General features: G+C 44.8%; 1 protein-coding gene across 1 annotated transcript; it reads right to left on the bottom strand.

Annotated features, from left to right (window-relative positions):
* Positions 1-9,303: 9,303 nt before the first annotated feature.
* On the bottom strand, positions 9,304-13,855 carry PHLDA1 (pleckstrin homology like domain family A member 1). The gene is made up of 2 exons (XM_051607956.1): positions 13,206-13,855; positions 9,304-13,037 (listed from the first exon to the last, which is right to left on the bottom strand). Exon 1 carries the CDS (start codon positions 13,667-13,669, stop codon positions 13,211-13,213), a length of 459 nt encoding a protein of 152 aa, XP_051463916.1. The 5' UTR covers positions 13,670-13,855; the 3' UTR covers positions 9,304-13,037; positions 13,206-13,210.
* Positions 13,856-16,446: the final 2,591 nt, after the last annotated feature.

Genomic DNA, 16,446 nt, shown 5'->3' with positions numbered 1-16,446 from the left:
CTCATAAAACTCTGTCATTTCTGTATTGTTGAGAAGACACCAGCTGCTATTCCTTCTGCAGAGCAATGCAAGGAATGTGAAAGATGGCAGAATGTAATCATTAATGAGCAACACCTATTTTGTTACCACTGACGAATTTTGAATTCCCAGTGACAATGAGGGAAGTGAAGTGTGTTGAAACGTCTGCTACAGTCTCGGGCACAGGCCAGATACCCTTTCAAGTGTACAAAACTGGGGACCATGTGTCAAAAAGGCTCTTTCTTCAATATGTAAACAAGCACTGGAGTTTGTTCTGGGACCTACAAGATTTGATAGTTAGAAATCACGCTATTAGAGGGTGAATACCTGAATACCTGATGCTTTTTCACTTTTGGTGTCTGCCTCTCTTTCTCCCAATAAGCGAGTGTCTAAAACAAATGATGACAAACGCAACTGAATTATTTTTAAATGTCTTTTTCGTATAAGCAATTGATCGTATTTCAATAGCAGAGTTTCCAAAGGGACAAGGCCTCCTCTGAATTCAATGAAATTCTGTCACAGATTTCAGTGGTGCCACAATTTCACCTCTAGAGCTCTATAGAATAACAGAATCATCACAGTTTGAAAATACATTTAGAATCACCGAGTCTAACCGCCCACCCAAGGGAAAAAGAATATTCCTAAATGCCCCATTTACTTTAGTTGTTCCTTCTAATTTTTTTGAAACACATAATCAGTGCTGTTACAGCAGCAAAGGCAGCTGCACCAGAAGTGTATTTGTTCCAGGTGGAAGGGGTCTCAACAAGGTTGGGTGGTGTACAGCCAAGGAAAGCTAGGTCTGGTCTTTGATAGAGCTTCCACCAGCATGTTTTGAAGTCTGTTAGAAAGACTCCCTCAGATCTGGGCACAGTATCTGATTACAAGACCAGGGAGGGGCAGGGAAAGGCCCTGGTGTCCTATATCCTCAAGACCTTTACGTGGAGCTGCAGCTTTTGAGGTCACCGTGCTTCTGAAGCCATTTCACCAATGTGTCACTCCCACTGAAGGCTCTCCCCGTGCCCCTGGGTAATGCTCAGGCTGAAGGGCAAATGTTCAGGCATGGCATGCCCTTCCCTCTGGGGCAGCCTGCATGGTCAGATCATATTGCCAAGGAGGCCACAAGGTTAATCAAAGGAAGGGGTGTGAATTATGCTGCCTCTACTGTTCAATTTCCATCAACACACAAGATAACACACATCTCCATCAGGGACTCACCTCCGTTTTGGGCAGCTGAGCTCTGGTACCTGCAAGGGAGCCCTCAATGCCCCACCAGTCCCATGACCTGCCTTGGGGGTGCATCCATGTCCACTTCCATGCACACCTCCATGCACACAGATCTGTAATTTCAAATGCAGAGCATACCCCAGAGCTTTGCAACCCTCAAACATGAAAAATTATAGAAACAAATGTTCCCCACATCCTAAGCTGCAAGATGTAGGAATATGACAGCTTCTCAAGGGTGGGCAGTTACTGAACATCTCTGGCTGCTCAACAGACTAATTTTTCGTGATTCCTGGCACTTCACTTGTGCATGTACCTGTGAATATGGAGAATTTGAACATCCTGAGTAGGTGGTGAGCAAACCTGTGGGCTGGAGATCTCTTTGAAGCTGCTGACAAACTTCAGAACAAGGTTTCTTGGAGGAGGGAGGGGAAGTATACAAAAATTGAGTTTTCCTCTTCAAAAAGCCAATAAAGGATGTGAAGGGAGAACAGTGACAAGGTTCATAAAAGCTGAGGATTTTTAAGGGCTGGAAGTGGGCAGCAATTAAAATAACTGACTGCAGTTCTTAGATATTTAGCTCACTAAGTAGTGTAGCATCTAGAGCAACAGTATTAAATAGACCAACAGCACTAAATTGCAAATACAACTTTCCAGTGTCATGTAGTCAACATCTGGGAGCTGTAAATAGCTGTATTGTGGTGCAAAAGAACAGGGACTCAGGAGCACCTGAAACTCAGGAGCACCCTTAAATCTGGTAAACCCCACCAGCTCCAGAGAAAGACATGCTATTAGGAGTTTGGCGCCTGCATACAAATCATGCTGAACATGATCCTGACCTTCTGACATGCATTTCTCCGTAAAATAGGAATTGTTTAAGTTATAAAAAGCATTTTTCTTTCCCAAATGGTATGTACAAATCTTGCCACCCTGAGCCTGCCTCTCCCAGGTTGCAGGTCAGGGAGCTACTGAATTTTACAGCAACTGCACAAAGTCAAGGTTAAGGAAAGGGCACAGGATTGGAAGACTTGTGAAGAGTATCACATAAATAGACTGTGCTTTTAGATTCATCCTTGCTTTTGGCTCCATCCTTACTTTCAGTGCACCTTAACTCTTGCCTTGCAGCAGAAAGGCAGCAATGACGGCAGCAAAGGCAAACCATATTCTACCTTAATCAATCACATGTGGGAAGCAAGGTTAGCAGCTGTGAGAGGGTCCCATCTCCTCAGTGTCTGTAAATGCTTTTCAATGACTGCAGCAAAGGTGTGGAAATGAAAAAAGACAGCCCTGAAAGACATCAGTGCAGGATTGCCACAGCAGGGCTTTGCCTACCAAGTACCCCTGGGCCAGTTCAGGGTAGGCTGTGACAGCTGAATCAAGAGCACACCCCAGCTATCCTGGAGTTTCATTTTACAAGGGCAAACCTAATAGATGTGCATACAGACACAGCAGAGGACATACCTGTGGCTGCTCAGGGGCTACCATATCTTTATAAGGCACCAGCCTCATCAGCGAGGCACACAAAATGGATGGTGGAGCAGCTGCTGGCATTGTGGCTTGCAAACCTGTCCTGTGAAATGCTGCCTGCTAAACTCAGAGATGAGGAAGGGAAAAGAGGGCTGGAGAAAGACTAAGTAAACCCAGAGCTCAGCAAAACTAAATTACTTCTCCTGAATCCAGCTCAATTTAAGGTTTCAACTTCATTTTGAGTGAAGGCATTGAAAAAAATCCTTAAATGACTGCTCAGAAAATTAACCATTAAACTGGCTCAGATTGTTAAATTAAAACACTATGAAATCAAAGCCAGCAAAATTATTTTTGTAACTATGCAGCCTTTGCAGATATAGGTAATATCTCCTTATATGCAAGCTTTGCGTTGTGCTAGAGTCCTTGCCCAGAACAACAATTAAACACTACATTGAGGCTACCTGTGCAAGCACTTACCCTTGCTCACTGAGCTGTAGCAGCAAAAGAGATTGCTGCGGATTCTCAGCTAATAGGAAGATTACCAAATTGTTTAGAATTACTTTTGGGAAAAAGTACCTTTTAGTAGATGGCTCTTGGCTGAAACAAGCAGAATTAAGGAAAACCTTGGAAATTAAAAAAAAATAATAATTAAAAAAACCCCCTCAAACCTGCAAATAAAGGTGCCGATCATGGGTGCTACACTTCCATATCCCAGCCAGCACCCTGCTCACAGGGCAAGGACACCTCTGCTTCCCCCAAAGCCCCAGTTCAAGACAAATTGGCAGAGTTGTTTTTGAGGTTATTAACAGCAGAACACAGGGTTGAAGGTGTTTGGGAGACCCATTAGGCATTCTGGAGAAGTCCTCGCCTAGCTGCTTGGCTGCAGTGCCAGTGAAGGAGCCAGCAAAGTGGTGGCATGGCACATTTCTGGAGGGCTTACAAGTGCCTTTGAGGTCATTCATGAGGAAGCCCATTCCTCCTCCACATGCAGAGGCCTTTGGAGCAGGAGCTGCCTGGGAAGGTTTCTGCAACCAGCCATGATCAGCACCAGCAGGACAGAGGCAAGCCCCAAGTCCTCCCAGCTGTCTGCCCGTTGCCCCTCCGGGAAGCACCTCCTGGCCAGGAGAGCCCCTCCTTGGCCTCCCTCACATGACTAAGGACAAGGAGGGAGGTGGCAGGGAGCTGATGGCCCCACAGCTGCAGTTTCAAATGCAAGACGTCTGTGGGCCGTGACTGTGAGCTGCTTAAGCCCTCAGGAAAACACACAGGAACAATTTTCCAAATTGTTAAGGAGTGATTGTAGCAGCTTCCCTGGGGTGTCTGCAAAGCGCTCCTTTGCAGCTGCTGCTCTCAAATCTCTCTGGGCTAATTCTTGAACAAAGGAGTGGGCCCACACATTAGCTGTAGAGGTGATCTTGTTTCATTCCAGACCCATCCATCTGGTGAGCTACCATCCTACCTTTTCTGCAAGCTACTATCTTTTCTCCAACAGGAAGAATGGGGAGGTGGGGAAATGGCTTATTGTTATAATAATTTTATGTTTTGTTGCCCTCTCAGCCATCAGATGCCTTTCTCTCTTTGCTCTCAACCACTCAGCTTGTGCCTGCAGAAATGTAGCAGCCACAGTGTCATAGAGTAATTGTGGTTGGAGAAGACCTTTAAGATCACCAAGTCCAACTATTAAGCTAACTCTACCGAGACTGGTGCTAAACCATGTCCCTAAGCACCATATCTACATGTCCTTTAAACACTGCCAGGGATGGTGATTCAACCACCTCTGTGGGCAGCCTGTCCCTATGTTTGATAACCCTTTCAGTGAAGAAGCTTCTTTTAATATCCAACCTACACCTCACAACTTGAGGCCAGTTCCTCTTGTCCTATTGCTTGTTAACTTGGGAGAAGAGATCAACCTCCACCTCATTTTGAGCTCCACAACTTCATTGGTCTGCTCAGAAAGTGATCACATGACCATCTTTCTCCATCTTCCTCAGTTCTGGAAGAACAGCCTGTCTATTTTATACTCCCCCTCTGAAACAGCAGCCTTTTCCCAGGCCAGCTGGGTGCCCTGGTGAGGAATGCTGACAATGTGCTGTCCCGGAGCAGAGCTGTCAGCGTTACTTCCCTACTGCTGAGCCTTCACTCATCACTCGCATGAAGGGTAAGCATGCAACCCCGCTGCCTTGTGACAAGAGCTGTGACTTTGTTTAGGAGCCAAGCACTAGGGACGAGTACCAGGGAAACGTGGATTAGCGGAACAGGAAATATTAACAAACCGTGATAAAAATGAAAAAAGCAGCCAGTACACGTCTAACTCCGTTGGAGGCACCACTCCATGACTGGCCCAGAGCACTGATAGCCCCCAAAAAAGCCAATAAAGAAACATCTTGTCCACTTCAAGGCTAACTTTTAAAAGAATGGGTGTTTTTTTTCATGTTTGTCCATGTATAAGAAAAGCCCCTAGCAAGGTCATCTGCATATTGCAATAACTGCTGGCAGAGGAAAGGGTATGGAGGAGTTTTCAGCTCCACAGACAGTTTATGGGGCCGTTGTGAAAGCCCACAAAGATAAACTCATGCAGCCCCCATCATCCTCCAGCAGTGGATTTGGATAAGCTGTGATGAGCTACTACAGCCTCGTGCACCTATCAGTTTTTTCTGGTGGGAAAAACATTTGATGGGAGTGTTTCTGGCTATGATTATTTCTTTCATAACTCCCAATTTCTGACTGAAATGTTCAAATGATAGTGGGACGGCAGGGAGATGAAAATTATTCCCACCTTTTGGTTTCTAGTGTGTTTTAGTTAAGGCAGTCAGCAGGCTGGAAAAGCTGCATTAGCACTGGATTCATATCTAGAGTCCTTTCAAGTTACTATGGGGATGATAACCTCTCTTTGTCCTTGCAATCCACAGTAAATAGAGAAGATTAGTTGCTCCGGAAATGGGCAATAACTCGCAGATCCCTTCACTCCTAGTACGCTGTTTGCACAATGACTACTGCTGGGAATAACCAGAAGCTGATTTAATAAGCTGAAGCCATCCAAAGACTCTGCTGAGTCCCATGTGAAACCTAAGTGTTTTGTCTTGCTCTTATCTCCACTGGACAAGTAGCTGCATCATGACAATTTTTTTAACACTGGAACTTACCTGGCTGGACAGTCGTTCATTTGAGTCCCCATCCAAGGGGCAGTGGCACTGGCTTGGACACTGCCTTTGCAGTTGGCTCCAAGGAAGGTCCCTACCAAGGACAGAAAATGAAGCAGCCTGTGCTGCCAGAGGCAGCGTTTCTCATGCAGGGACAGGGACCCTGCCTGCGAGCCGATCCTGCTCTCCATTTCCCTAGGCACGACCTTGGGCAGGCAGCACAGGCTCTCTGGTCCCGAGTTTCCTCTTCTCCAACACAGAGATACGATATACAAGTGGGCTGAGAGCCTTGCAGAGAGGTGCTATCGCTGATACAGGGAGTTATCATCCCCAGGCCCGGGTCCAAAGCACAGAGCAACATGAAGGAGAGCCGTTCCCTCAAAGGACCCTGGCTCTGGCACTCAAGCCAAGAACAGGCTGGTTTTGTTCTCTGAGTTGCAGCTTCACTGCTGTTACTACACACTGTACTTTTACCTTTGTAAACAGCAGTAGGTGCAAAAAATCCTGAAGGCTGAACAACAAAACCCAACAAAAATTACAGTTAATTAAATAATGCCCTCCTTAATAGTATATGACCCAATTCTTGAGCTTCCTGCAAGTTATAATCAAAACCATATGTACAGTCATAAATATCAGAAATATTTACGAAACACTGACAAGATCTTAAACACAAAAGCAGTGATTTCCTCATCTCTCTGGAAGAGTTACAAAATGTGGGGTAAATTGTCTTGTTTAAAATATTCTGCTGACCACAGAGCCCTGTATGCTTCATTGTAATGGTTAGTCATTCTGTATGTATTTACTGGTTTGGTTAATCTACTATGGCTGGTTACAAACTATTGGAAGACAAAGATTATGAAGTAGGGTCAATAAAAATTTTGTTTATGCAAAATCCATTGTTGTCACAGCACGATTTTACACAAAAGGTAAATCAAACCCCCATCCAAACAACCATTTCCCCTGCACGGGAGGGGGGCATCGCTAGAATTATCTAGCAAAATGACTTGGAAAGGCTGTAAAATTGGCCAATTTGAAGTGTCTGTGATGAGTCTACACTGGGGTAAAGGTCTCTGCTTTGATATTTTTCTAAAAACCTAAACAGAACAGAACAAGGCCCAAGCACTTAAGCACAGAAGCCTCACCTCTGGCTTTCCGTACAAGTTTCCTAAGGAAAACTTGTAGGTGCTGCAATCAAATGCGGCTGTTGACGCAGAGCGTGAGCTTCACCAGTGCCAGCTAACGATGCGACCTCACGTCCCAGCGCCTCACCTAGGAGCGGATGCCAGTCTCCCTTGTAAATTCAGTCTGTGGCATTAGGCCAAAACCCCACAAGTAATTGAGCCCCATGGTGAGGTCCCCAGCAGCTCCGAGGTCCTTTGGTTGCCAGGACACCTTGAAGGTGTAAAGCTCTTAACAGGACTAAAGTCACCATCTGCCCAGCTTCGGCACGGAAAGCACGAAGCGATGCTGTGTGAGGAGAGTATTAACAGCTGCACATCATTTAGGGTCCTTACCTCACACATCAAAAATCCCTCAGTGGAAAAACAGAAAAAACATTATCACAAACACTCATAATACTGTTTATAGCTTTATAAATTTCGAATAAGCTTTTTTTAAAAGACTTCAGTTGACAGTCTTCACAACAGTTGATTTAAAAACATATGGGTAGGTGAGGAAAGTTATTTAGGCACTTTCTAGGTGTTCCTGCTTAGAGAGAGAGAGTCAAAGAAGTAAAGACTTTAATTTAGTTCAGATTTGGGTTCAATTGCAAAAACATCATTCCATTTCAGCTGTGCCGTGAATCCAATGAAACCAGAAAGCCATTCTGGTCTAGATTTCATATCAGAGGGGAAAGAAAACATTTAGATTTATCTTCTTTCATATTTTATTTTGCTTGGAAAACATATGCATTATTCCATCTTCTAATTCCTCTCCCCCTTGTTTCTTTAGAAAAGATAAAAGACCAGAATCAGTGTTACCCTAATCACACACCGTCACTACTGGCACAGATTACAGTCCAAGGTCTTTCTTCTGGGGTTTCATTCCTGGATTTTCTAAACAGAAAAAGAGAAGCAACCATCACTTTCACAAAAGGTCAAAATCTGTCTCAGTCTGGAAAAATTCCTGTCAATTCCAATGGATTTTGCATCAGGCTCAGATTATATCTCTGTACCTCATGGTGACCCCTGAGTTTCAGCATTCTTCCTATCCTGCTTAGGATAATCAGAGAACACTTTTGAGAAAACCCTATTAAGACAATATTTCTCACTAGGAAAATAATAGGCCAGTTTCTAGGACCATTTCAGATGTACCATGAGTATGTGAGCAGCCTTATTTTGTATCCTCTTAGTCAGAACTTAGAGCAGAGAAACACACTTTCAATGCACCTTTATAAAGACACCATTGACACAGAAACAGCAAGAAATCATTATATTCTTCTACCGTTTTTATGCTCTTACAGGGATATGGAGCACTGATATTAAAAGCTAGTAAGGGACATCTGTAAAAGCTGTAAGCAAAGGTGGGCCCTTAATAGACAATAAATCCACAGATGCTTAACTGGCTTTTGAAAGCTGCCAAGCACCAGCACTTGTGAGAGGTCAGCTTTCAAGCCATTGTTTTTATATCAAATGTTTAGTTAAAATGCCTATTCTTTGGTTGTTTAGTATTGAAAAGAGAACTTGTACTTGTTACAGCAATAGCCTTCTTACCAAAGAGGTTACTGACTTCTCTCCAGCAAAGGCAAGCAGCACCAGTAAGTCTAGGTCAATGCACACTGTGCCCCTGAAGTTAACAGACTTCTGAAGATTTTTAAAAATGAGGACCTGCTGCCATACAAATACACCCCAGGGGAGTCTAAGGCATCCAAATGACTGCAGTTCTGCAAAGACCCCAAAGCAGCAGAAGTCATCGCACATTTTTATAGTGTAATACCTCATTTCTTTTCCCATGAACCTAGAAGAGATCAGGTCAGAGGATACGCCAAATGCTGGAAGTGTTCCCTTCTGGACTACTTTCAGGTTACTTTTAATTCAATCACAGTTCTTCAGATACATAAAAAAGAGCAACAAGGCACATTTAATGCTTCATTTTATATTCCTAACGTCACACAGAGCAAGGCATTCACAGGTAAAGATTATGAGCCTGCAGTCTGTGTCCCAAAGATCTGCTGTATGTGGAGTCTGAAGCCAAGCAGAGTATTACTGAAATTAGTAGGACTCGGGTGGGTCACACATCATACACAGCAAGAAGCAAAGCTGAGGACTCTGAGCCTTGTAATTGTGCTACATATGAAGATTGATCGGAGAATGTAAGTCTTTACCTCAGAAGGTACCTACACAGGCTTAAAGCATTCCTCTTAGGCCCTTAAATTGAGCTTAAGACATTGTTATGATTAAAGCCTCATCTAAGCTTACCCAGATAGCCCACCAAACAACCATTCCTCCAACATATCAACAGCTCTTTCAATAGATAACTCTTTATTTGAAATGGAATGCATCTTGAAAAATATGAAAAATAAATCACATCTCTCAGAAATCATTTATGAGTCATATTTACACACTTTTTTCCTTGACGACACCGATATTTCTGCTCACAATAGGATATGCTAGGAAACATTTGGTACATCACTGCAGCTATAATCCAGAAGCTGGCATTTGCATATCATGAACCTTAAAAAAGAGGAACTATTTCAGAATGTGACAGAGACAACATCCACTTGATCTCCTTTTTCCCCCAGTTTCTAAGTTTTCTTGGTTACCACATCTTGAATTTTCATGCCAAAGCTGCCCCTTAATTATTATTTTTTTCTTTTCTTTTCTTTTTTTCCTAAGAGGTGAAGTTTTGATCTTTTTAAGAACCAACTGCCCACACTTTTATGCCAGCATTTGCCTGGCTGTGTTTTGCTGGCATGGGTGTCTATTCTCTGATTTAAATTTTACCACAGCCACATACTGTTCTTTTTTTCCTGTGTTTTGTTTTTTTTTGGCTTTTGTTGTTGTTGTTGTTGTTTGTGGGGTCTTTTTGGTAAGCGGAAGAACAACCTGATTTCTTTACTTGTAAAGCTCCAATAAGATGGAGCATGATCTGCTGGACCTACTTCCATAGCCATTGCTTAAAAGGCAGTGGCAGACAGAATTTAACCAAGTAGCTCCAGTGAAGACTATGCAGTAGTAAAGCAGCAAGCCAAAAATAAGCTCAGAACTACTTTATTTATAACATCAAACAATTTCTTGGGCTAAAATTACTATCAGTCAAAAAACCCCAAACCAAAACAAAAAAGCCCATGGAATTTAGAGCGTGAGAAAGTTGTCGGATTGTCCATGTCAGACAATTTAGCCTTATTTATACTGACACGGCATGAGCCACATGGTCCGACTGTCCCCAGGGGACCCCTGCCAATTTGTTCCCATTTGGTCTTCAGGAGACAAATCTGGAGGCCCAAGGTGGGGGGTTTGATCCTGACACCCATCGCACCAGCTCAGACTGCAGACACAGGAACAGCTCAAGACGGATTTTGTGATGTGACCATCTCTCACAGTAAGAGTTTCACTGTCACCAACATTTGTAAAAAGGTAAGAAACACAGCATGCAGTGGTGACTGGCAACAGTTTGTTGGTGAACTATATAAGTTCAAACGGCAAAAGCATCTTTCAGACCAACTTAAAACAAGAAACACCAGGTGAAAGTGGGACGCTGATTTTGAACCAATGAAAAAGAGCAGCAAATTCAAAATTAAAGCTGTTTTCTCAAACCTTAATGTCAGTTATAACATTAAAATCATTCCCTTTCACTTTCAAAGTACAAGTTCTTCCAGAGGAGCAGCAAAATTTCAGCTTTAGACCAGATCCATAGACTTTTATGGCATTCAGGGGTTTGCATGCACCGAGGACAGGAATATCTGCCTCTCCAAGACCAATATGTGTCTCTCTTATCACATAGCTATTAATTTTCATCAATTACATTTATCCTTCAATAGGCTAAAACATCTTTTAGTAGGTGAGATATCAGTGATACATCTGTGTATCTGAAAAGGTGGATTAGTTACTCAGTACACTGTAATTAATGACTCTAAAGAGAGGAGCCAAATTACAAATTACAGTCTATTTTGTGAGTCTTTCACTAGCTCATTAGAAAATCCCCTTGCAGTTCTAACATCCAGGCATTAGCAGAATGGTAATGACAAATGTACAGAGATGTGGAAATTGGCTATTATGATTGCCAAGACAGTGAATCTAATCCTCGAAGATGCAGGGCACCTTCGATTTCAATTAGTCTCAAAGTAATAACTTTGTTAGGACTCCTGCAATTCATCACCCCCAGCTCATCACACAACCTTGTCAAGAAAGAAGCACTGGGGAGTAACCATAGAGGACTACCAATGTCTAGGCTTTAATTCTGCACCATTACATGTGTGCACTTCTGGATATGTGACCCCAACACCTGGGGACCAGGAAAAAAAGAGGAGGGCCTGAAAGACATCTCGACTTACTCCTCACAGGACTGAGATTAAGCTCAGGGTGCAGAGGAAGGGACCATTCTGTACAGCAGCCAATTCTGAGATCTTCCTTTGAGTGTCACTTCAGTCTTTTGCTTTAAACACTTACAGAAACAGCTTGAACCAAGAACGTGGAGCTTTTAACAGTCAAGCTACACCTCAGTTACACAAACAGAAAAGTCCTGGATGTGAGGCTTTAAAGGGTTTTGTATACATTCATGTAACTTGTAAAGGGGTCAAAAGCCGTTTTCTTCACCATGCTAGTTAAAACAAATCAGCTCCATGGCTGCAGCTTTTTACCTTGAACCAGAGATAACGGGCCGCATTGCTGCATCCCACTTCATTGAAACCAGAGAGCCTGGGCTGCAGCAGCACACAAGGTGAAATCACTCCCTGCCCAAAGGGCCTCATCCTAAAAAGCACACACCAGCCTGTGCCTGGCTCCCTCACCAGCACTGGGGCGAACTGTTCTAACCCGCTCTCGGCAGCATCCACGGCCAAACTCCCACTGACTTCTAAAAGGCAGAGGAAGACACACCAGCTGTGCAATTAGCCCTTTGTTTTCCAACTTCACGGCTTCGTCAACATTTTTAGAGGCGAGATCGCAGCCTCTCTCAACATCTGACAGCGCTGCACACCAAAATTAATCTAGTTTATCTCAGCTAGAGAGCAACTTTCAGCTTATGCAAACTGTTACCAAAATAATCCATTTGCACACTAAGATGTAGATAAAATGGATTTTAAAGTAGGGACTACTTTAATGCAAGACACTTAAAAACTGCCAAGGGAAATACAACAAAGGTCGAGAGCCCAGACCGCTCACACATGAACCGTGCAGGGGGAGCCCTGAACTTGGGGCACTAAGAAATGCTCATAAATGCTTCTCAGCTCCAGCCTGGGAGCAGGCCCATCAAAGGGGTAACTGGAATCCAGCTGTGACTCCTGCCTCACAAAGGAGGTTGGTCAGATTCCCCTCCGCTCACACATTTAACACACACCGGGGTTTGAATCTCAGAATAGCAATCAATGTTGCTTTTCCGAATGAGTGTGTAAGATTTTATTGTCTTACACTGTGTGCAGACTTCAAAAGAAAATAATTTAGAACCCAAACCGCAATTGATATTCTCACTAAAAAGAAGAGGGTTTGTATGCAGGATGGGTTTCAGTGAAATTCCAAACCACGCGTTGCGTTTTCCATGTTAGTGTAACAAAGCACATTTCAGGCAAAAAAACCACTATTTTGTCAAATTGCACACAGCCAAACAGCCCAGAACGTTTCTGTTTCTTTAGGGAGCTAACGTACAAATAGTTTTTTTTCCTTTGCTTTTTGGACATGACCTACATTCAGAAATGTCTTGCAAACAAGCCTTAAAAAAAATAATAATCAAAAACAAACAACCCTAATAAATAAAATAAAATACATTAAAATAAAGTTACAGTACATCATGTCTCCTAGAAGTCCCATCACGCCAACGGATCCTTTCCAAGGTTCATAAATAACAGATTTGAAATGTTTCTCGGCACCGAGGGCGGCAAAGCAGCAGCAGCAGCAGCTTAGCTGGGGTCCAGGTTGTTGAGCTGCTTCTCTCCGGTCTACCTGCATCTCTGGCGTTTGCCCCGTTTTGACCAACCGAAGTAAGTCCCGCAAGCAAGGCGCTCAGTCCCGCTTTCCCGAAGCGCTTCGGTAACTTCACCTGCAGTGAGACAGCACAAAGGGCAGCGGGTGAGCGGGGGCAGCAGCGGCGCCCGCAGCAGGTTCCCCCCGCCGGGAACCGCGTTGCGGGGCCGGGGCCGCAGAGGGAGCGCGGCGCGGCAGCCCCGGGGGCAGGAGCGCGACCTCGGGGCGGGAGCGGCGGCCCTACCTGCCCTATGCGGAGTTGGATGCGGTGCGGAGGCGCGGGCCGTGGGGCTGCCCCAGGTGCTGCTGCTTCTGGCGGGTGGAGCGCACGGCCAGGATGGCCTGGCGGTTCTTGTACTGCACCATCTGCAGCGTGATCGCCGCGTTCCAGCCCTGCTCCTGCGCGCACCGAAAGTCGATCTCCTTCCCTTCGGCCATCACCACCGTGAAGTATACATACTTGCCCTTCCGCTCCACGCAGTCCACCGTCTTCATGTTGGAGAAGTGCAGCTCCTTGATCTTGGCCGCCGGCTCGGCCGGCAGCGGCTGCTGCTGCTGCGGTGGCGACGGCGGCTGCTGCTTGGGGGGGATGAGGAGCAGCCCCTCCTCGGTGAGGATGCAGCGCTTCTTCTTCCAGAGCTGCAGGAGCCCGTCGCTCCTCTTCTCCAGCACGCCCTCCTTCACCGCTTTGCAGCCGCTCTCCAGCATCCTTCTCGCATGGGCCGGCGGGGCCAGCGGCCTCCGCCCGCAGGGGCTGGGGTCGGGGGGCAGCCGGCACCAGCCGATGACTCGCCGCCCCGCACCGGCTCCGAGGCGGAGGGCCGGGATGGCCCCGGTCCGCAGCAAGCGGAGCGGCTGCCGCCCGTGCCGCGGCGTGGCGGGCTGCGACGGGCGCTGCCGGGGCGGGCGGCTCTGGCGGCGGCTTTTCCCTCCCCTTGGCTTTTCAACGCGCCTTCCCCACCCGGCAGTGACACCCCGCGGGAGCGCCGGCCCCTCCCGCCCCCCGGCAGCGGGGAAGCCCAGCGCGGAGCCGCGGAGAGGCCGCCCCGCCTGCTCCGCCCCTGCCCGGCGCTCCCCGGCCGCCCCCCGCAGCGCCGCCAGCCCCAGCCCGCACCCCAGCCCTCCGCCTGCTGCGCGATGGCAAAGACAGAGAGCCAAGGTGGTGCGGGAAGGGGGGGTTTTCCCCGCGGCACTTCACCTCCGGTAGGCTAAGACAGGGATTAATGTGACAATTCAAATGCTCTGCAGCGCTCATTTCCTTTCACCGGGATATTCCAGCAGTGTTTGTTTGGAATACATTTCCTCAGCCTTCCCCCGCGGGGAACAAGAGGAAAGGGCTCCCCTACTGTGTGTTTTTGATTCAAGTCCAATAAAAGCGGTGCCAGTTTGCAAGCAACACCCTGATATTCAAACGATCATCGCTCCATTAAACAAAGGAGACAGCCGGACACAAGCAGCAGCGTTACCCCTGCGCTTTCGCATCGCCCACGGCGTGCTGGGGAGAAGCAGCTTCTACTGTGTGTATATATACACACACATGTAGAATACTTCTTCACTCCCCCCAGCAGGTTGAGTGATGTCTACAAACAGTGAGTTTCGATATCGCTTCCCAAAGGAAACACTAGAACCTCAACTCTTAGAAAATGTCCAAGTAGACTAGGGAGGAAAAAAAAAATAAAAACACACACACTGGCAAACAGCTTAGAATAATTTTTCTTGCTATTCTGCTTTGCTGCCACACATTTGTTTATTGTTTGTATTCTCCCCTGAGGTTAGCTTTTGAATTAATTTATTTGAGTAGAAAAGTAAAGTGACCTAAGGTTAATATTGAACTATTTATTTTGAAGTCTTTTGATGTATTAGATATAGATCAAAAGCCCATGTGACTGAACTTGGCTGACAATGCCACTGTAAACTGAATGCTGGAGGCTTCATGCTATGTTCAAGTTCACTGGTTTCTTAAACATGTATTTAACAGAGTGACAGAAAAATAAAACCCCTCCTCACAGTAATCTTGCCAGCTGGAAGCAGGTTGTGCTGTAGCACAGGTGAGTGGGGGCATATTAGGAAAAAAAATAAATCAATATTAATGATAGCTTTAATGGAGTTTCTCTGATAACATTTCAAAAAGGATTTCCTCTTATAATCTTTTCCTCTTGAAGTTCAAAGTTAATTTTGATAAATTGCTGAGAGGTAAACAATTAAGGTAATAAAGGCAATTAAAATGTAGCTGGTTTACCTTTCCTGCGGTAACAGAGACACTCAGATCAGTAAAGGCAAGGGACTAGCCACAAACCCAACAAAAAAAGATGAGTCTTAAACATCCATTTATCTGAAGGATAGTCCCTTCTCCTTAGAGCTTAATATATATGATACAGTTCATTCTCACAACCATCCTACACCTAAGAGGCACCTGCTAGTTTTTGAAAGATCCAAACACTATTCATGATTGTCTCAATCCAAAACTCATTACTATTTGGACCTAAATTACCCAGCGCAAATTTCTGCATCTTCAGCTGCTGATGTACATACAAGGACACACCTGGCCTGAGCCAGAAGAGAATCTCCAGCCTTCTCACTTGATTTATTTTGCACCTGCTTCTTCACTCCTTATTCAGTGTGTCACTTATTTTTAAACTGTCAAGTTAAAACAAACTGGATAATACACAATGTATACGATACAATTGAATTAAAATACTGAGTTTATGTAAGGCATAGGACACTGAATTAAACTTACAGAAGACTCATTTCTAATAATTTAGCTGCAGTAAAAGAACAGCCATTTGATTCCAAGGAAATGCAATAACCAGCAGTACAGAAACAAGCTTTAGACTTTGGAGTCCTAAATGTTATTCCATACCAAGCGTTCAAAGAACTTTCTTGCCCTGGAACAACGTGCCATAGTAGCACTTAAGGACATTAACACAACCTATATATTGTAATGTGAGCTTTTTTGCTTGTTCTCAATGCTAATAGCAATTTGCAATTAATACAAGTAAAAACGTGAGGCTAGTGTGCAAGGCCAAAGATTTTTACCAAATACAAAGGAGAAAGCAAATAAATTAATTCTATTTTGGTCTTCCATGGCATAAAGTTCTCCTAAGTGTTGTTGAATGCCAGATTTTTAATCTAACTCTGAAACACTGATGGACACACTCTGCTAGGGTGTAGGCTCAAAACTGTTTATTCCTGGTGAAATTCACCTAAGCATGTGGCGAGAAGCAAGCATACAAAACATCTGTTTAAACTTGTACTCTGTGAGCCAACAAATATGAAGAGCCATTTAAAATACACTACATTTGACCAAAACCACCACAACAGTCAAAACCTAGAAGACTGGGGTAAGATGATATACTGACAGTTTCACAGTAAAATAAGATATCCCAATTAAATTGTGTATAATTTGGCAGTAAAGGATAACGAACTTCAGTTTTTCTAGGTGGAAGTCAAAAACTGAACTTCTGGAAATGTTTCTTATATTAGTA

This window comes from Apus apus, chromosome 1, assembly GCF_020740795.1.
Source record: "Apus apus isolate bApuApu2 chromosome 1, bApuApu2.pri.cur, whole genome shotgun sequence".
Lineage (NCBI taxonomy): Eukaryota > Metazoa > Chordata > Aves > Apodiformes > Apodidae > Apus > Apus apus.
Note: the sequence above shows the minus strand (reverse complement) of the source record. Positions and strands in the feature narration are given on the sequence as shown.

Excerpts from the sequence above, each read along its gene's own strand:
- PHLDA1 (XM_051607956.1), bottom strand. The coding sequence starts at position 13,669 with ATGCTGGAGAGCGGCTGCAAAGCGGTGAAGGAGGGCGTGCTGGAGAAG.